This window comes from Topomyia yanbarensis, chromosome 2 (assembly GCF_030247195.1).
Source record: "Topomyia yanbarensis strain Yona2022 chromosome 2, ASM3024719v1, whole genome shotgun sequence".
In the NCBI taxonomy this organism is placed as follows: domain Eukaryota; kingdom Metazoa; phylum Arthropoda; class Insecta; order Diptera; family Culicidae; genus Topomyia; species Topomyia yanbarensis.
In genome coordinates this window covers 2,755,582-2,777,031 of record NC_080671.1, presented here as the reverse complement: position 1 = coordinate 2,777,031, position 21,450 = coordinate 2,755,582, and the positions used below count along the sequence as shown (strand labels likewise).

The window sequence follows — 21,450 nt, the reverse complement described above, 5'->3', positions numbered from 1 at the left end:
AAACCAAACTGGGTATCTGAGAGCAAGCCGTTCGCCTCAACCCAATTGTCGAGACGTCGTAGGATAATTTTTTCCAACAATTTCCTGATGCAGGATAGCATTGCAATCGGTCGATACGAGTTATGATCGGAGGCTGGTTTTCCCGGTTTTGGAATGACGATAACTCTCACTTGTGTCCAGTCACGTGGGACAATGTTTTGCTCAAGAAAGGTCAGGCAGATTGTTCACCAAGTTGAATTTAATTCTGTCTGGACCCGGAGCATTATTGTTGCATGAGAGGAGTGCAATTGAAAATTCCATCATTGTCAAAGGCGAATCTATGGAATCGAATCTATCAAATGATTTTCTGCGCAGGAACAGAAACTGGACAAACTTTATTGGCAAAACTGAATATTCAGCGATTCGAAAAATCTTCACTTTTATTAGTCACGTTTCGATTCCTCATTCTTCTGGCTGTGTTCCAAAGAGTACTCATTGATGTTTCTCTTGACAAGCCATCAACGAAGCGTCTCCAATAACTAGACTTTTTGCCACGACGTAGACTGTCAAATTTGTTTTGCAAAATCAAATAATTTTCAAAGTTCTTATGTGTACCCCCCTTCCGTTTCATATTTTCTTTGTAAGCAACTTGTTTAGCTTCATATGCATCAGAGCACACTTTGTCCCATCAAGGATTAGGAGGCCGTCTATTTATTCTCATGCCTGGATTGCATTTTGTTTGGACTTGTTCTGCTGCTTCAATAATCAAACCTGCGAGGAATTTATATTCTTCGGTAGGGGGTAGCTCTTCCGTCGAAGCAAGAGTGGAAATTAATGTTTCGTATATTTTCCAGGTATCGTGAGGGTCAGGTACAACCTTCCACGTGCAATCTAACCAAAGTGATGTCGAGCACAGAGATTGATCTCTGGAGGTCTGGTGATGCCTGTTGTTTCGCCAGTATTTAAAACTGTCATATTGAATTCGTCACAAACAGTGCATATCAAAGAAAATCGATTATCATTGAAGAGGGAACCCCACAATACTCCGTGCGAGTTCAAGTATCCCAGTATCAGTCGCGGAGCAGCCATGGATTATACTACCTCAAAAATCTGACGTTGTCCAATTTGAGCTTTGGGAGGTATATATATAGAAGCGATATACATGTCTTTGCCTTTAATGTTCGTTTGGACAGCTACAGACTCAATGCCAGCAACCATGGGGATGTTAATTCTATAGAAAGAATAGCACTTTTTAATTCCTATAAAAGCACTCCTCCATACGGAGTGTCTCGGTCTAGGCGAATAATGTTCAAATCATTTAAGTTAAAATTAGTGTTTGAGGTAAGCCATGTTTCACATAAAGCAAAAGCATCGCATTTCAAATTATGCAGCAAAATCTTTAAGGAATCAATTTTAGGTATGATACTTTTACAATTCCACTTTAAAACAGTGATATGGAGTCTTTCACCTTAGGAGTTGAATTATCCATCGCTGCAAGGATGGGTCATTGAGCAATCAGCTGCACTAATAATGTTCTAATTGTTGGGAGGAACGCTGAAAGTATACTCTTTAGTGGTTCAAAAATGTTGAATGCATTAAAAATCCAATCAACAATTTCAGAAAATTTCAATAATCCTGCCCCCGGTTGAGGCTCAGAGGAAGTCGAAATTTTGTTATTTCCAGTAATGGTGTTCTGTTTGGATTGTACATTCCCAAAACCGTGCGGAATTGACTCTGATTTTTTTTTGGCTTTGGGCGCAGTTTATTTATTGGAGGAGAAATTTTAGGGCCCTTCCTTGACAGTTTGGGAAAAGAAGATTGTTTTTTTCCAGGAACCTCCAGGTAAAACAAATGATGTACCTTCGCAAGCTCCGTCAGAGTCAGACAGTTCCGAAAATAGAGCTGTGTAAGTGTTTTCTAGGAAGATGGGTTTAGGAGTAGCATTTTTCAGCATTTCTGCATAGAAGCGGTTAGACCTCTCCTTCAAGGATCGTTTAATTTTATCCTCGCGCGATTTATACATGGGGCATGCAAGGAGCTTGTAGCAGTTAATTTATTTGATTAGATGTTAACTCAATTTGAACATCTTCAACGCACATATTATGCTAAGTTAAAGTTAAGCGTGTATGGATCCACCACAAGGGCCGCTTGCCAGCTTGAAAGTAAAACAACATCAACAAACTTTCTGCGATAACTATATCCATTCTGCCTGTCAGTTGAAAAGAGAGTGCTTCCGCTTACTAAAAAGAGGAATCAGAACAAAAAGTAATGGTGCACGGTGCAGCCGTGATTCCTGCTCAGTGCGCTTAAACCGGCTGGGAAAATACTCGTGCGGGACAGAACACACAAATATGATTTTGCTTTCACGCGAGTCCGACAGTCACAGGAGTGAGGATCCGGTCAAAACTCAAGGTAAGCAGGATGGGATGAATCAATCGTTCTGACACTAATTGCCTTCTTCTTGGTAGCGTACAAGCAGGAACACGACGTCCGTTCATACAAGCTCTGTTGAACTAATCAGGGTTGATTCAGGGCAGCACCAAATCGTACCGGATTACACCGGGAAGGTATGTTGAATACTCACGGCACTAATTAGAACATACAAGTAAAGCCATGCACTTCTCCACCAGATAAGAAACCTGAAGGCATCAGTGCCAGCAAGCAGTGATCTGCGAACGGAAAGCGATACGTTTTTAACCAGCCTAGCAAACACGAAACGGAAAACGCCTTCCAAGAGAAGTGAGTAAATCACAGCGATTATAGATTTTATGAAGACACGTGGAATATTGTAGGGCTCCTTTTCCGATACTAAGTGTCCTACTTCAAACATCGGAACTCAGCTACCGGCTCATCAGAAGTTCCATCAAGGCATCGGTCGAACAGGAACAATTCGCAAGCCGGTTCAGTTGGTGGAAGGAATCTGGTTACCGCACCTGCGTCCATGTGCGCAGCAAGAGTACAAGCAGTTAATAGGAGACCGTGATGCAATAGGTCCCACGGTCGGGCTCAGGGGGATTTTGCCAGCACTAATGAGGGCATGCCGGATGGAATTGAAGGTGGCGAGACACACGATTTATGTCGTGAGATGCCGCAGCGGTATGGCGGGGCCGTGCGTACTAGCTTTCAAGAAGTGAGTACAATCAGTAGGCCGGAAGGGCAAAGCAGCAGCAATAGGTGGATAGAAGAAGCCAGAGGAAATAGAGAAATGTGTGAAGAGAGATTAATAAAGGGGTAGGGTGTTGAGCCCATTTACGCCATGTTTCTATTATCACCTTACCCATTTGAAACCGTTGGTTGGAGCAGTGTTTGCCATCTTTGTTCAACACATTGAGTCAAATGGTAGCGCAACAATAGGGGCACTCGATTCGAGTTTTCGTTGCACTCAAACACAAGAATTTCACTGTTTTCAGTTCATTTGTGTTATTATATTGGCTCTTAACAACTAAGCAAAGCTATTGATATCAATTTTTACGCATTCCATTGATTGTAGGCCGAGAAAATAATGAATTAGTGAGGCATTCTGCTTAGTATGGTGAAAATAGGCTCTTCACCCTATAATGTTCAAAATGACACGTGTAGGTTTTGGTTTTATGAGTAGTCGGCCCAGGTGAGGCAAGTTGTCGCCGAGGCTGTAGAAAGATAATATTACAAGCTCATGCGAGTTTTCTCCGCACATAAAACATTTTTCTGAGTTTTTATTGCATGTATCCTCTTGATGAGAACCCCCAGATTTGCCACATCGCGCCTTATTGGAACAGTAAGTGGTTATGTGGCTAAGCTGTTTACATTTAAGGCAATTCATCGCACAAGGGATAAAAAGGCGAACAGGGAGACGAATCGTATCGATAATGACATAGTTGGGCAGCGAAAGTCACTCGAAACGAGTCTGACAGTTGATAAACTTGTTTATGCCCTTCGTGTGATACTGAGTGCAATTGCTTGCATTCAAGTATCTTTACATCTTTAAGTATGGTGTCTTTGAAACGACCAACCCCATGCTTCATTAAGTCATCAACAGTCAAACTCGATTCTGTGATGGCCCCATCAATATCCTTTGATGGTATATACGCTCTATATTCACGCGTAAAAAGCTCGCAAGAAGCAATTGCATTGGCTTGTTTGAAGCTGCCAACGACAATACGAATTTTATCTTTATTAACTTTGACGATCTCTTTTACATTCGAGAATCGCGAAGTCAAATCTTTAGAAATTTTGATAATATTTAGCGCTTTTACTTTACGCCTAATAAATACAATTCATGGTCCCGTTGACGACTTCGGGTAAATTTTAATTCTAATGGGGTTAACATTTTCAGCAGAAGGCTTAGGAGGAGGGTCAGTTCCTCGTTCTCCCATCTCGTCATCCATTTTAGCTAGCAAGAAAAACTATCACAAAAAGGAATGAAAAATATACCTGTTATCTGATGTGATAAAGGTCAACACCGATGGAACACAACTTGTGTGTGTCGTTGTAATCTCGGTGACAGTTATTTGACAAAGTGACACTTGCTGTCCTTCGTGGCGTTGCTTCTTCGATAGACAAATAGGCCTACCTGGGACACTTTTAATCGCTTCCCGCTGAGCTGTCTGTCGGTATCACCACCACAAGCGCGCTCTCTCCGTTTCCACCACCGCGATGGACAGTTGTTTCGGCAGAAGACAAATAGAACAGATGGATCTACCTGTGACGCTTCTCCCCTCGTCGATTAGAATTTCCAGACGACACCAATACTACATTCACGGTCACTGTCGATTTCTTCCACCGCGGTAGGCAAATTCGTCTACCCGTGGTTTGCTGTCAAAACACCACTTGCCGGGGATGGCACTCCTCCGGCGTCTCAACTATCGACTCACACTTAACGAACTGGTCTCTCTTCCCACTTCACAAACGCGTATAGCATCTCGCAATCTGCGGTTCTCTCGAGAACAAAACTTTCCAGCTGCAGGCACCACCGTCTCAGCCGGTTGCAAAAACTGTTATGATTTTCAATCTAGTAATCGATGATATTTTGAGTTATTATTTACTATTGTTGCGTCGAGATTCCCGAGTTTAATAATGCTAAATGTGCTACTAACAGAATACGGTGACACCAGAATAACGGCTCAAAAAATGTGTCACCTCACCTAAAGTGACTGTTCGAACGCAGCAAAACGAATAAGACTAATCAATTCAGGAATTTTGTATCCCTTCCTCAACGCAACTGTAACATGAATGAAGGGAATGGATAACGGAATCACAACACTGCCTCTGAATAATGAACGCAACAATATACATTTTTTTAAATCAGTGACAAATTATTATAATAACTTAAAATACCGTAAACCGGGTGACTTTGATCATCGGGGTGACTTTGATCACTCGAAACTTTTTTCGTAGATCGCTTTTTAAACCAGAATAGTCTACCGAATCATTTTAATTTGAAATGATTTTTACTCTAAACTTATAAAACACTGGTTTGTCATACTTTTTGAGTTTTTTGTTCGGTTTTTGGGTACAAAAACTACAAAAAACCGAAATTTGAATTTACCTTATTTTTACGAAGCTTCGTAATGTGTCTATTTTTTATAAAACAAATAAATCTCAGATTCGAGTAAGAGTAATAAATTACAAGCGAGTTTTTATTTTCCTTCATAGTAGGATGAACCAAATTTACATTTAGGAGTTTGTTTATTTTAAATACATTTTTTTGTGAAACTAGTTAGCAATTATAGCAAATTATTTTAAGCTAATATTCACAACTTTTTTTTATTGATCAATATTTCGACGTGTTAAAATGGATGAAACATTTTGTACATTGATAAAGCACTGAAATAAAACAATTTTAGCAGTTTTAACGGTTTTCAGGATCTTTTATTCTAGTTGAACAGAAATTATACGAATTTTGGTTACTCGAATTTTACAGTACATTGAATACTTTGTATAATACCAATTAACATCTATTTAACAATGAGTATCTTTCCAAAATTAGTTTAAACAAACATTTGAATGAAAAACATTGACATCAAAAACTTAATGTGGGTGAACATGCTGGTTATCAAAGTCACCCCGGAATACGAAAACGGACTTCAACTTGAAATCATTTTTCGAAAAATAGCTGTAAGCGGACAATTTTAGGTAAAACCAACCAATCTTGTTCTCCTTACCTCAGTACATGGTTTAAAAATAATAAACATAAAAAAAATGTGTTGCGTCAAAAAATATGCAATTACTTCGAAAAGTGATCAACGTCACCCCGGTTTACGGTATATGGTTCTACAATGATTCAGAATAAGAAAACAAAAAAGGTAATGTAATCGCTATCATTTTCCGGGCATCATCTCGACTTTCATATTCAAATATAGTGGAAAAAGGGCGAACACGAAATTATTGCGACACCGAAAATGTCATGCCAATTTTCTTATAATGTTTAAAATCAAACCAAAATTTTAGGGTAGTTTTATACATATATTTACTTCAAAAATCAAAAGAAAAATTAATCGATGGAGCCTTGAGTGTAAAATTGAACGCATTTTTGCTTGATGCCCTCCATCAAAGTCTTTACAGTGTCATCCGGTACCAGTTTCTCAGTTTTTTTTCATTTTCTTAACATGTCCTTCTCGTCTTTGACTGTCTTCTTGCTCTTCCGAAGTTCCCGCTTTATCATTGCCCAGTACTGCTCCACCGGGCGCAGCTCCGGACAGTTTGGCGGATTCATGTCCTTTGGGACAAAATGGACAGAATTGGCCTCATACCACTCCAGGCCACTTTTAGAATAGTGGCATGATGTTAAATCTTGCCAAAATAGCGGAGCTTCATCGTGCTGCTGCGAGAACGGCAAAAGGCGCTTCTCGAGGCACTCAGATTTGTAGATCTCGCCATTTACTGTGCCCTTTGTCACGAAAGACTCACTCCTCAGTCCGCAAGAGCAGATGGCCTGCCAAATGAGACATTTGGAGGGGAACTTCGACATTTTCTTCTTCTTAAATTTGTCGTCCACATAGAACTTGCTCTTGCCGGTGAAAAACTCCAACCCCGGAATTTGCTTTAAATCGGTTTTTATATACGTTTCGTCGTCCATCACACAGCAGCCACATTTTGTCAGCATCTTCTCGTAGAGCTTCCGTGCCCGTGTTTTAGCCGTCGATTGTTGCCGCTCATCGCGGTTTGGGATAATCTGTACCTTGTATGTATGTAGTCCAGCTCTCTTCTTTGCATTCTGGACGTAGCTCTGCGACATGCCGATCTTTTTAGCCAAATCACGGTTTGAGACGTTGGGATTTGCGTTAATCATCCGCTTTACCTTTCTCTCCGTCTTTTTGTTCTCTGGTCCCGGTTTTCTTCCAGCTCCTTTGCCGTGGTCCAACGTCAACCGCTCCTGGAACCGCTTCAACACTCTGGAGACGGTTGAATGGTGAATGTTCAACATTTTTCCCATCTGCCGGTGCGACAGGTCAGGAAATTCCAGGTGTTTGGAAAGAATTTGTTCTCTCAACTCGCGCTGGTTCCCCTCCATTTTCGTTGAATCGAAAAACACTCCTTCGAGTTTGACAGCATGTAAACAATACACATCAATGAGAAAGTGTGCAAAATTTGGTTGATTTTTACCCAATGGTAAAAAAGTTATGCCCTGTTGGATGTGTCGCAATAATTTCGTGTTCGCCCTTTAGCAGTGTTCTGGAAAGAGATATTCTATGTGATCAACAATCACCTAAGCTTTAAGATGAAGGTCCACCCACCTCTCAAACTATGCACGCGTATTTTGCAGTATCATACTATCCGAAACGATAACGAAATTAATTCCTCATTGTACACAATGCGATTGATGGGGTATCGATACCTGTTTGGCCTTATCAAACCGTAACGCGGGTGGCGTCGTGAAAACTGCCGAATAGGAGTTGTGAGGCAACGTCTGATGTTGTTTCAAATGCGTATAATTCAAGACAACATGTCTTGAATCCGCCATCCAGCCTAGTTTGCATACCGTACATAACAAACCTCACTGTTCTCCATTCACCCAGAGCGAGAAAATTTTTTATTTCTATATTTTGTTAAATTACAGATAAATCTTCCAAATATGTCTTAACTTGTCTAACACCCAAGCAGTATTATAAACTAAACTTGCAAATATATATATCCAATACTCACAAACAATTTGAAAACACAATGCAAAAAATGTGCCACTGTTGACGGATTTTTCCTGTATGACGACTGATTTATGAAACCAACAGCGCCTTACCTTCTGTACATCCAGATCAGGGCCCTTATTTCTTATACAATTTAAGACATTTCTCAATCAAAGATACAATTTTCTACAAAAATAAGTTTTTATTAGTATTTCTTATTATCGAAAACACCTTCGGGGCGATCAGAGGCACGCCGTGTTAGACTCAGTTGTTTCACTTCTGTTTCATCATTTTTGTTATATTCTTAGTTTGGTAAAAGAACAACTATCGAGGCTTGGTTTGATAATGTTGATTAAAGATTGCTTTTTTGACCACATGTTTTTTTATTGTTAACTGTCTTAAACTAAACGATAAATAATTAACATGCATATCTTTCCAAAGCCTATGCCAGACCATGGGAAACAGCTTGTTCAAAGCAGGGCGATATTTTTAATCGTCAACTATCAGGTTATTCAGTCCAAAAATAAAAATAAATATAGAATTTCACATTCACTGCTGATTTTTTCCTAAAAGCCTAACTAAAAAAATAAAAAAAAAATTACTGCCTTTGAGACTTCATAAATACTTTATATAAAATAGAGAACAAAATTAAATAACATAGATCTTCGTATTAATATAGAAGAGGATAAATAAATAGAAAATAAAAAACATTTCAACAATTGTTAAGAAACAAAATCAACGGCAGATTTACAACAAATTGGAAATTGGGAGTCGCAAGACTTTTTCTGTTGCGAAGATCGAATTTTTTGTGAAATCTGTTTGACGGTAAACTTTTGTTTTCAGAAGAAAGATTGTTGTTTTGTTCTTAGCAAGACTAGATGATTAATACACAGCATTTTTGCGTTGGTTTACTTTCCAAGTGATGATTTTTCTTAGATGTTTTAGATGTTTAGGGAAACAAAAATGATTACGTAAATGATTATTATTTCTAAGAGAGATTTTTTTTGGGATCAATGGGATCATTCGTTGAAGCTGTAGCTTCTGGTTTTTTGTTGTTGCTATAGGAGTACGTTCGAGTTGTGTTAATCTCATGCTACAGAGTGAAATGAACAGAATGAAATTTCAAAATAGTTTCGAAATTACCTCAAGTCAATTTTTTGGTGAAGCTAATTCAGGTTTAAGCCAGTACGACGATCAACTTAAGCTTAAGGGCTATGACTAACCTTAGTTCATCGATCTGCAATGAGGATATTAGTTAAGAACTGGTTGCGTTTTCCATATACTACAAACTACTACAATTATCGGTTAAAATATATTGATAATCAGAATAGTGTAAATTATGTTCCGCGTCAGCCTATCCGAGGACGAACAAATCATATCAATTAACGAACAAATCATATCAATTAACATCCTGCTGCTTTGACGTTTCGGTTGTCGTCGTAGAAGCAGCCTTTTCAACCTCTTCAGCTGCTTGCAAAGCAGAATTTGTTGTCGTCGTCGTCGTTGTAGCAGAGGTCACACTTCCTTGGTTGCACGCTGCATCACTTTTTCGATCGCCTTCGGTGGATTCTGGCTCAACCAGATTCACTCCACCTTCAAAAGTTGTTTGTTTTTTCTGTTCCAAAAACATGTCACCATTGAAGCGGCTTTTGTCGTCATCGATGTCCTTTGGGATGGAGTTTGGAAAAATGTAACAATGCAATGAAATCGTGAATTATTTTGGTTGTATAGTGCCACTGTAACCACTCTGTTGGTGAGTTTCAATTTTTAGCTGGTATTGTTATTTATACTATTTATGGGGGTTCTTTTGTTACAACACCGTCCCAAAATTCTTCATAAGCAAAAAGTAATCTACATACTTACATGTGGGTTAATGATTTGCGGTGATTACGACATTCACAGGTGGCATGGTTAGACTGAATGGTTTTCTATCTATCTAAAGTACAATAGTTATTATACATATGTTGAATGTGTGTATGAAACAGGAAACTGTCTGTCGGTTAAAAACCACTCTAAAATCTACAGTTTATTCGATTCTATTATATCTCGTACATTACATATACAACAGTGGAAGGCATCGTTTCTCGATTTTAGTTTCCAATCTCTTTAAAAGATCTCTCGTTTCGATTGCTGAAATCTATACAGAACATAAACTGCTCAATTCGAAAGCCTTTCGGTACATTTGTTTGAATTCCTGGAGCATGCACCTTCCATCACTTTACGATAAAATATATATTCTCACTATTAATAATTCATTTCGAATAGTTAATCTATAAACTGAGTATTGCAAAACTTCGAAAGTTGTACACAACTAAAACCTTTTCCTTCTTCTTTTTTTTCAATTCGATAACTGATCGTCATCGCTAGTCGATTGATTTGTACCGAACCAATCGGTACGGAACAGATTCTGATCTTTTAACACCGCCACTGCTGTACAGCGGTGCTGGCTGGTGATGATATGATGAATAATAATTGCTGCTAGTATTATTATTAGCTTGTTTACCGTCGTTATGTTGCGGCGGATGTTTCGTTTCCATGGTCATATCAAAGCTACCGGAGTTAAAGGATGTGTGATGACTGAGAAAACCCCGTGCGATGTACTGAGCTCTTCTCTGGTGGTGAGAATTGTTAGTGCTTGTGGTATTATTGTTAGTATCCGTACGGTTCCAGCCGTGCTTGTTGTTAGTAGTGATGTTAGTATTAACAGTTGTAGGAATGTTGGTGAGAGTAGAATTATTGCAATGATTACAGTCAGATGCGGTAGCCGAAGATAATGGGCAGCCACGGTCGTCTGACTCGGATGGACTTAGGTTACAATCGGTGTTTACCTTGTTCCGTACTAGATACGGGTGTTTATCGCAGATCTTCAACCAGTCACGTGGCAAAGCCCATGAGTGGGGAGATTTGGAGTAGTAGAGCAAACGTTCGAATTCGTGGACGATTCTCACTGAAAGAAAGTAAAAGCGATGAAAACGTTACAATAAACCATTACGACAGAAACTGATGGCATTTTCGTATTTTGACATTGCACTACATCGTGTAGCACCGTGTAAAAACGAAAACGCAATGCAATGAGCGATATTTACTTATTACAACGAAGACAATAAAAACAAGCGTGATATAGTGGTTCTCGCTTTTCGTGACGTAGCATCCCCTAACATATTTTTTTCTGTAGCACGATATGAGATGATAACTTCACACGTAAAATAAAACTGTTGAATAGCAAGTTTTATAAAACACACAGCGAGGTGAATGTGGCTTTGCGAAATCAAAATATTTTAGGAATATTACGCAAAGATTGAAACCGAGCGCGTTATCTGACTTTAACGAATGGCTTAAATCATATCTCATCGATCGTTCTCAATCCGTCAAACTTGGAAAAAATGAATCTTACAGTTTCATCAGCATGTCAGCTGTGGCCCAAGGAAGCAATCTCGGGCCTCGTCTATTCTTTTTTTCTTTAATGACGTTTCCTCAAAGTGCTTCTTTGTACAACCCAAAGCAGATTTTTCTGTGTTTCAATTACAGAGGTTTTAAGGTCATTCGCCTCATGTTAGCAAAATCCAGAGGTGCTGACCATAATGATTTACATCTTTTTACAGTTTCTTATCGTACTTGGCGCAACTCGTTCCTATTTGCCTCCTAGCTGGCACTGAGAGTGTCCTGGTGGCGGAATTCGTGTTGTTTGCTGGTTTCTCTGCTTTTATAGGTGCTGTTGCTATTTCGTTGCCCGACCTTTGCTGTATAACTGGTCTACTCACAACTATTGCTAATATCGAAATTTATCGAGACGTGAACCGATTCGGAGATGACGAACAACTTGATTTACATCCCTTTTCAGCCACCCCCGCGTTTCTTGAACGACTTGTTTCTAAGGTGATCTAACTCAAATGATATTTTATGTGACACCACGGCTCGCTGTATAATTTTTTCCCTGATCAGAAAGATATTTTTTTCCAAAAGCAATTCAAAAACTCATGTGAGGGGTTTGAATACCTTACCCCCTCCCTTGCGCAAGGGCCTGGTTCACTGCACATCAGGCTGCAAATTTAAAAATAAATAATACCAAATTGAGTTGATCTCACCCAATTCTCTTGGACCCTGCAGCGGGAACAGGCTTCAGGCACTACCGTGCCACCGGCTCTAAATGGCAGTATCGAACTGCACAGGTATATCTGGTGTCAGCAATTCTGGGCCCCTGGATAGAGATCTTGCCACATCTCGGACTTAGGGGTCGACTATCTGAGTATGCCGTACTATTCGTCGGTGTCCTGGGGAATGTATCCTAGGAGCACAGAGAGGATCCGCACGGAAATTACGGACACCGAGAATTTGCCTTTGCTTAAAACGACACAGCTGCATTCCCAAGTCGCTAATTACCCTAGACGTGTCGGCTCGCCTTGGTGACATCTTGATCGTGTATCTGCTTGAAGTACAGGGTTGCAGTCGTGTTCACATTACTTATTGCTATATTCGCCTTTGCGACGAACTCGTTCTAATATCAGCGGAAAGTTTTCGCCGGTTATCCTTGTGCCACGGAGAATAGGTTGAGCACAGTGATTCCCTATACACCTGTTTAAGTTCCAGCATATAAAGCATTATATAAAATCCGTCGTATTATATTCGTTAGTAACTGACAACAAATTGGCTCCAGTTAGACACTAAATCCACAGTTCACAGTCCACGCAGACTTGTGTTAGAGCTTCCATTTCCTGACGGTTTTCAGCTTCCCGGCATTCGGAAAATAAATAAGAAATTTCCCGGGAAATCCTGGGATCCCGGGAAATCCTGGGATCACGGGAATACAAAAGAAAAATAAAAAAGTGAATGAATGGACGAACTACAGCGATGGCTAAAGTTTATCATCAATTTCCTGTAACGGGCGAGTATCTGAATTGATTGACACTAGGGCTCTTCAAAAATTCGACATTCAAAGAGTTTAGATGCGCATGATATTGGACAGATACAGCGTTCGTTCTGTATTTCTTTTTATACATCTAAAAATTTAAATATCTGGGCATGATAAATTGTATGTAAAATTGACAATATAACAGATATTATAGTTCCGGTATAACCTTGGGTATAATAAATTAGACGAAATATACCTTCGATGAACCGACCAAATATTTCTGCAGACATTCTAGAAACATTTCTTATTAGTGTTTGCGTTAAGCACGATTTCTCTACCTCCATCCCAATTTATGAAACAAACACTAATAGATTTTTTTTAAAAAGTAACGCCATTTCCATAACTGAGCTGACCAACTCTGACGAAAAATCCGTACACCATGCTGCAACGAAGCGCAATTATTCACCACGGTCCGCATGATGCACGGATTTTTTTCTACAGAGTTGGTCAGCTTATCCATAACTAATTTGTATTGGCAAGCCCTTTCATTCAAGATTTAATAATTTAAATAAACTATTAAAAAAATCTGATTAATCGGCCCATCGATTGCAGAGATATCGTGCGCACCACTAACAGTACAACAGCCGACAAATTTATTCATTTATGCATTTATCCAGTGACTTAACCCTCTGGAAGTCGCGCTTACAGGCCACTGAACGAGCAGTCACTGGTGCTCTAAGGTGATTTCGCTAGATTTTCAGAGCAGCGTGCACTCGGTGCACTAGCGCGACTGCCGGAGGGTTAAGTAAGGCTTGCACTATATACCTGAGAAAATCACGAAAAGAATATGTGCGAGCTTAAAGATATATGTCCGTTGATCTGGAAATAAGTTGCAAAAGCATTATTTGCATTCACTTCACTGTTTGTCGGTCGAGATATTTCCTACAGAATTTCTTTTTAAAAAGCTAAACCTTTTGGAATAAATTAAAAATCATTTTCCCGGGAACGAGAAAACACAATTTCCCGTTAATCGGGAATCCCGGGAAATCCAAAAATCCCGGGATTCCCGGGAAATAAATTTCAGGGATGGAAGCTCTACTAGTGATGTCTCGTGTGATGAGGGCGCCCTAACTAACTTAGAAAAGTTAGCGTTAGCTAGAGTACTTAGAGCATCTTTCATTGGAACACCTCAAATTCCTCGGGTGCCGTTTGTGCGCGTAGCATGGTAGTAGAGCATGTGGACTCTCCTCACAATAGACACACATTACAGCATATTCCCAATGCAAGAGCCATCCGCATGACTCTCTACAAAATTGTCACACCGAGCCTTATTGCTACAATGGCCCATTTCTTTTATTGAGTGTAGTCTTTGTCAAATAAGACGTAATTAAACACAAAGCGAGTTTGAAGGGACATATAATTTTGTCCCGCCCAGTGCCATTGTCATTCAAAATCTTCACCTACAGTAAGGGGTTCTTGAAAAAGCCAACTCCGAATGACAAACTCAAACGGGTGAGCACTCCGTCGATCTCAACTTTGTAAGTGGGTATCTAGATGCGGCAGTCCTTCATAAAAGACTTTTCCAATAACAAATATCACAATGATTAGTTTATCTGGGGGAGCTTTCCTGCTATCTGCAATTAATTATTTTTGCTCTGAAAGAGCATCAAACAAATTTCCAAATTTTCGTTCGCTTAAACCCATGTGAGCTGTGTACAAAGCAATCGATTTACCAACTACAAGCTACCTGCCAGACAGTATTGTACTTCAACGACAGACATTTCTACGATTGGTGTAATCACAATTTTTTGACTATCAGTATATCTAAATCAACGAAGAAATATGTTCGAATCCCTTGTTGTGGGTAAACTATTGGACGGCTGTTGTTTCTATCACCCCTCCTCAAGCAGATGCTTTTAGTACAGCTACTGGCATCGTTGTTTTGATATTTGCATCATCGCTCTGGTTCCGAAAATTCGAAGATGAGAAGCGGGTTTCCTACCGAACCAAACTTGCTCAAGAGTTGAGGCAAGGCCTTGAGTGGAGGTAGGTTTAACAGATAGATCTGTCCAAAAAGTGTCTGCTAATCCTGCTTCGAACAGAAGAAAACGGGCACGTTCGACTATCGAACGGTTTGCGCGCTCCGCCATGCCATTTTGCTCCGGAGTGTAAGTAGTAGTTCTCTGGTACTGAATGTCGTATTTCTTCAGCTAGTCTGCAAAGCCCTTGTTGTTGACATACTCACTCTCATTATGGCTACGAAGAATCAGAATCCTCCGATTGCAATGCCATTCAACCATCTCACGATCTCAAAATTATATCCTTGGAGACTCAAATCAAAGAACATTCAGTGGACCTACGGACCTATCACATTCGCCCGCAAGTCATTTACCCGAATGACGTTCGCCCGAAAACCATTTACCAGAATGGACGATTTGCCCGAATGGCATAAACCCGAATGGACCACTCGCCCGAATGTCATTAACTCGAATACCACATTCACTCAAGCATAATATAAAATCGGTAATTGTCTAGTTTAAAGACTTTAGTGATAGAGGTTCGATTTTAATCCGTTCTTTGCCAAAAGGGTGTATTTTAAATTAGCGTGAGTGGCAATGTGAAACCAAAGTTTGATAAACTGAACAATAACAAGTGAGCTTATGCAGCGGAGCTGGTGTGATGCGGCTTGGTCGTATATTGGAGGCCAAGGATCCGAAGCGGCGCAAAGCCGTTGAGGTTCCGTTGGACGAGGCGTTGATCCGCCCGTTGCTGGAGTTATTGTGATCCTCTCGTTTGCCCGGATTAACTCAACCATAGCGGCTATAGCTAATTTAAAGCCGACTGATCGGCAGCGAAGTCGGACAGTGCACCAGAAAGCGATGTGGTGTAGCCACATTAGTAAACCGAACACTGACTAATATGGCTACGCCACATCGCTTTTAGGTGTACCGTCCGACGCCGCTGAGGTTTGCTCTTCAGGTGCAAACTGATGCATGTAGGGCGCAGTTGTCAACTCGAGCAGTGGAATCTCGTGATAAACCGGACAAAATAATAAGAAATCTTTCGGAAACGTCATCAATCGAAGTAAATATATATTAAGGTTGGAGAGAGAATCGGCAAAAATCAAAAACGAAAAAAGCAGTTTTTTTCACACCGAGTGTTAGATCTTCATAAAAATCAATCAGCAGTACTGTAACAACATTTTACATGAGCTGATTGATTTTTATGAAGTATCAGAATATATTGGCTCAAATGGCACGTTCCCCGTACATAGTCGGGGATTTGTGCCTTATAAGCAGTTTTTTGAGTTTGTATACAAAATAGCCCTCGCAATCCAACTGGTGATCCACTCGTTTGCTCGGTTTATTCGCACTTTGGGATTGATTCCTTCTTTTAAACATGAGCAGTTTTTTTTCCATAATTAGTTATAAGTTATAAGTTTGCAAGGAAACTGTTGATCTACTCGCCTGCCGGGTTTACTCAAACATAAGGGTTGATTCTTGGATCTATATACCAAAATTTCTTGAATCTATATACCACATAGCTAATATTGGATTTCGAAATAGCTGTGATAAACGTTGCTAAAAGAATTTTCACGGATGATTCTGATGTGTCCACCTATACGCGCACTCGAAAAAGGGCGCCCATCTATCTTGTAAATATAGCCATAATTATGTAACACTAGATAACGCCATCGAATGGTTTAGTTAAACCGGTAACGAAATATATCTTTCACTTTATACTGAACTGTTAACCAAGTGAGTCGGCTTTTCTCTTCTTGAGAACCCACCTTTTATTAACCTGCGACGAGGGATTAACGTTGAAGCAAGTATTAATGTAGAATACATTTAAGGTTTCAATATAGGGGTCCCGTTTCAAAATATCGGCTGCGGTGCCGCGTCAGATTTTGAACGTTAATAACTTTTATCATACTTAACAGAATGATTTGATTTTTAGGCCAATTTGTTGCAAATATGTTCCTCTATGCTGTATTAAAATTTGAAGTATGTATAACATGTACTAATAACAAAAAAAATGTGTTTTGAAAAATCTTTCGAAAACGACTCGGAAAAGTGAAAATTTTCAGCCCATCCCGCACAGAGCCGTCGTTATGGTAGACCAACCGAACAATAAAATAATGAAAAGTTTATATATAGGTCCACTACATGTTTGTTCGTATGGTTATTCGCATTGGGTTGCTTGACGAGAGCACTTGGTGGGGGAAAGACTGCATATTCCTTTGGTTAGGCCATTAGAAGCCGGACGGAAAGGAAAGGCTCATGCACGGCACGAGAACGAGCGAGAAAGCGATAGTAGTGCATATTAGCGCGATTATATAAATATCTGTCGGTCGGTTTTTCTCATCATTCGTATTCGTTCAAGCACTAGCAAGCAGCCAGTCCATCGAAGAAAAGCAGTGGGCGATGACGACGGCGGAAAAAGTGCCCCAGCTACTGGTGACTCATCGCAACCCGATCAGGAACTGTCGCCCTGCAAGAATTTCGCCCCAACTAAAGGGCAACTAATCCGTAGGCTATCGTTCCAGCGTCTGGTTCGTGAGATTGTACAGGACTGCAAAGTCGAGCTACGCTTACAAAGCTCAATCGTAATGATGCCCCGAGAAGCCAACGATGCCTACTTGGTCGGTTTGTTGGAGGATGCAAAATAGTGCTTTCTGGCTCACCGTGTCCGCGAGGAGTGCGTCTGAATTATGCTCCCGCAATAAAACAGTAAACGGTTCTTTTCAGGACCAATTAATTATGTTCTAATAAGAGTTAAACTGAAATTTACATTTTATGGTGTATAACAAATAATTTTCAGAAAGCTATATAAGAAATACGATGTGTGGAAAGAAAGAAAGAGAATTTAAATTATCCTCTCTCGCTCGTTTTCGTGCACTGCTTTTCCATTCCTTTCTGCTGCTAATACCATCATAACTAAAACGAATGTGCGTGTTCCCCCACCATCTCATGGCCAGTGTTGCCACAATTGCATGTCGCTATTACAATTTGAATTATTTTATTGATCCTCTCTAGTATTGATAAAATATAGAACGTGCAAAGTACACTAGTCGCTTGCTTTTATTCGAACTTTTTGGCAGCCTCCTTTGATTAACTGCATAAATCATTAGATTTAAATTAACGTCTCGAAGTGAAGTCACGATGCTCCGGTTATGTTACAGACATTACCCACCCATCTTTTTTTTTAGTTTAGTAGAGCGAATACGAACTACTATCGCTCTCTCGCTTGCTCGTTTTCGGGCCATGCGCCTTTTCTTTCTTTTCTGCTACTAATACTAGCATAATCAAAACGAATGTGCGTCTTCCCACCATCCATTTAGTGAGCAGTGTTGCCAAACGCATTTTCAGTTTTTCATCAATAACATTTCAACAATATTTTCAAAGAATGCTGTAGATTCGAAAAAAGAAAAATAGTTGGTGATGGAAAAGAATTTCCAATTAGAATTTTTAACCATAATTATAACGAATCATTTGAAAATTTCACATGCAAACGTAATTTCGTTGCATATCATTAGATTTGGATTAACGTCACAAGTGTAGTTACGACACTCCGGTTATGTCGCAGACATTACCCACCCATCTTTTTTATTGTGACCACGACTAACGGTTTAATATAGACACCCCATTTCAATATTTCTGAAGGAACAGAAGGTCGAGTTTGGAAAGTTTGTAACTTTCATTGTACTTAACCAAATTACACAATGTTCGCACTAATGATTCAGAAATATGACCAGGAATCTTCTATTAGATTTGTAAGTATGTATAATTTACATGAATAAAGAAAAATTGATTTTCAGGAATCAATTATTATCTGTTCTTCCATTGGCCAGTACTACGCGACTTCCTCATGCTAACAATTAATTTCATCGTTAGCCATCTCCCTCACCAAGGCCAACAACGCCAACAAAACCGGTCCTTTTCAGGACCACCATCATTTTTGTAAAGAATAATTTGAAATATTCCTCGCCCAAATCACCTTTTGTCCGAAAATTCCAATGAGTATCAACATATTTGAAGAACGTGTTCTTTATGTATTCTACATCTCTCCGGTTATGTCGCAGACATTACCCACCCATCTTTTTTTTTAAAAAGTTTACCGGAAAGTAGTTTCGCGGGTGAAGTGATTTTTCTTTTTAAAAGAAGTATTCTTGTTGAAACCCGGACGGGTCCAGCCGGCAACGACGCCGAAATAAAGTATGCGCAGACGACCTGAGAGAGACGCCATTGCTATTACAAGCCGAAATCATTATCAGCGTCAGGACAGAGACGCCATTGACGATTTGCGGCAAAACCAAAATTAGTCATGATTCAGCTCATGAACTGGCAAAGTGATACAATTTGCTTTTTTTCACCCGTAAGTGAGTCGTAGCTTACAACAAAATCTTCATTATCTTCTCGGGAAAAGCTAACCACTGCCAAAATATGAATGAAACGAGTAAGAAATTTAGTTTTATTTGCAATTATTCTGAAAGTACAGCCATTTGCAACTATTGGACTCATACATTTCTTCGAAATGTAATCGGGGTATTATTGTGGTTATAAAAAATCGTTCCATAAATAAAGTTCCAACTCGAAACCGAGACCCAATCAGCACCAATGTCAAACTCCTTTATATTTTGAACTACGTAGGAGATTCAGTGAAGACTATCGGAGAGAAGGATCGGCTGTGCATGATACAAAGCTGACACTTTCCTATTAGCCGGATATACTCTTTCCTCGCGAGATCTGGAGAGTTTCATGAATTTACACCATCTCATGAAGGTTTAGCTTAACTCAGGACGAACGGGAAATGCTGTTGCGGCAGCTACGGTGCTCAACAAATTACATTTCGAAACAGCGCGCATATAGCTCTGCGAATAATATTAGAAACCACTATGTTTTACACTCTTTTCGCAAGATGTTTACTCATCATCTGATAAAATGATGATTTTCCTCCATTTTCATAAACAATTATCAACAAATTGATCGGTAATTTGGTGTTTAAAAGTAATTTTTGCCAATGTTTACAGAAAATATATGCACTATGACAGAACAGAATAAAATCAGCAACACTTTCCTTCCAGCGCTATCTGCGAGCGGTTTCAACGTAGAATCGCCAATTGCGAATTTCGCTAGCGTCGCTAAACTGAAGGCAGTTTGAACAGGCCAGGGCAATTTCGAAGGACAGTCTGAGAGGATTCGAGGGACTGGTTGCGGAAGATTCAGCGGTAATTTTAAAGGAAGGAGGTCTTTGACGGAGTTTTTTTTTGACGGAAGAAAAAACGGCTGTTCAGACGAAAAATTTAACGTCGTTGGTGGTCAGGCCAAGACGATAGAACAAAGGTAGGAAAATTTTTTTTCTAGGTTCGTTTCGACATAATGTCACATAAAAATAATTAAAAGTTATTGTTTTAAATTGTGATAAAGGTGAGATTGTTCTTTGTATTGTGCTAGAGTTTTCTATTGTTTCAGGTTACAAAGGGCTACGGATCCTTTTGTTCAAGGACAATTGTTCTCTTTTTTAAGTTTTTTATATAAAATAATTAAGAGTGTTTTTCTCTATATATTTTAGTTTAAAAGGATTCTATTGTCGGAGATCGTGCAATTTTGGAAATAAAATAAGGAAAATACTGGTAAATAAGGAAACAAAATTGAAATACGACCATTGTCGGATAATAGGCAAAGGCCGCAACCAGTTACGGGTTATATAAATATTTATATGGACAAAGGCTCATAGCCTATACTGACCACAAACCATAAATAGGAATTTTCGGCAAAGAGGGTAAAAATTCAATATTCGTGACAAGGCTCCAAAGGTACATGCTCGAACTTTCCATTTATGAGTTTGAACTTCGGTACAGGCCTTCGGCAAAAATGGGAAATGCGGATTTTTGTTCGCGGTTTCCATTGGAGCAAGAAGTTCCCGGTGACCAGGACTTTGTAAGGAGCATAAACTTCGGAAAAGATTTCCCAATTGATTTTGTCATGATTGCCAAAGGGACAAAGGAAGATTCGTTTTTACAACAGATAATGACATTTATGCGAGATGGTTAGCCGAAAAAGTTCGAAAAGCAATTCAGGGATGTTTTTGTCAATCAAAATGATTTGGAACTTTTTGACGGATGCATATTGTATCAAATCAGGGTGGTTATTCCACAACAAATGGAGAATGAAATACTTAAGCCTTTACACGCCAACCATGCAGGAATAGTTAAGATGAAACATTTGGCAACAAGACAAGTGTACTGGTTTGGGATAAATATGGATATTGAATAGTATGTTACTACTTGTGAAGTATGCGGTAGTATGGTAGTAGTGCCAAAAACAAAAATTTTGTCTCATTGGACACCTACTACCAGACCTTTTAGTCGAATTCATATTGACTTCTTCTATTTTTCTCACCACTCTTTTCTATTGATAGTAGGGCACGGATTGTGGAAAAGTATTGAAGAAATTAGTAGCTATCGCGCTTTCCAGATTTTGGTATAAATATTGCCCTTGTTTGCAGCTTGTAGGTATA

At 39.5% G+C, this 21,450-nt stretch overlaps 1 protein-coding gene and 1 long non-coding RNA gene across 6 annotated transcripts in view; one reads left to right on the top strand and one right to left on the bottom strand.

Moving 5' to 3' along the window:
- The first annotated feature begins 2,219 nt into the window (after window positions 1-2,219).
- Window positions 2,220-3,456, top strand: LOC131683044 (uncharacterized). Of its 2 annotated transcripts, XR_009304339.1 has the most exons (4): window positions 2,220-2,391; window positions 2,448-2,546; window positions 2,610-2,718; window positions 2,772-3,456. It is a non-coding gene; the product is annotated as an uncharacterized LOC131683044 (long non-coding RNA). The 2 variants fall into 2 exon arrangements; XR_009304338.1 differs by having other exon boundaries at window positions 2,224-2,391; window positions 2,610-3,456.
- Window positions 3,457-8,263: 4,807 nt separating this feature from the next.
- LOC131686221 (eukaryotic translation initiation factor 4E-binding protein Mextli) overlaps window positions 8,264-21,450 on the bottom strand; it is a 30,739-nt gene continuing 17,552 nt past the window's right edge. For 3 of the 4 annotated variants that reach the window (XM_058970464.1, XM_058970467.1, XM_058970466.1), the window contains one exon: window positions 9,605-11,028. In XM_058970464.1, coding sequence (XP_058826447.1) covers window positions 10,445-11,028 — 584 coding nt within the window. In that variant the 3' untranslated portion in view covers window positions 9,605-10,444. Of the gene's footprint in view, window positions 11,029-21,450 lie in introns of all 4 variants that reach the window. The other variant, XM_058970468.1, reaches the window with a different exon arrangement.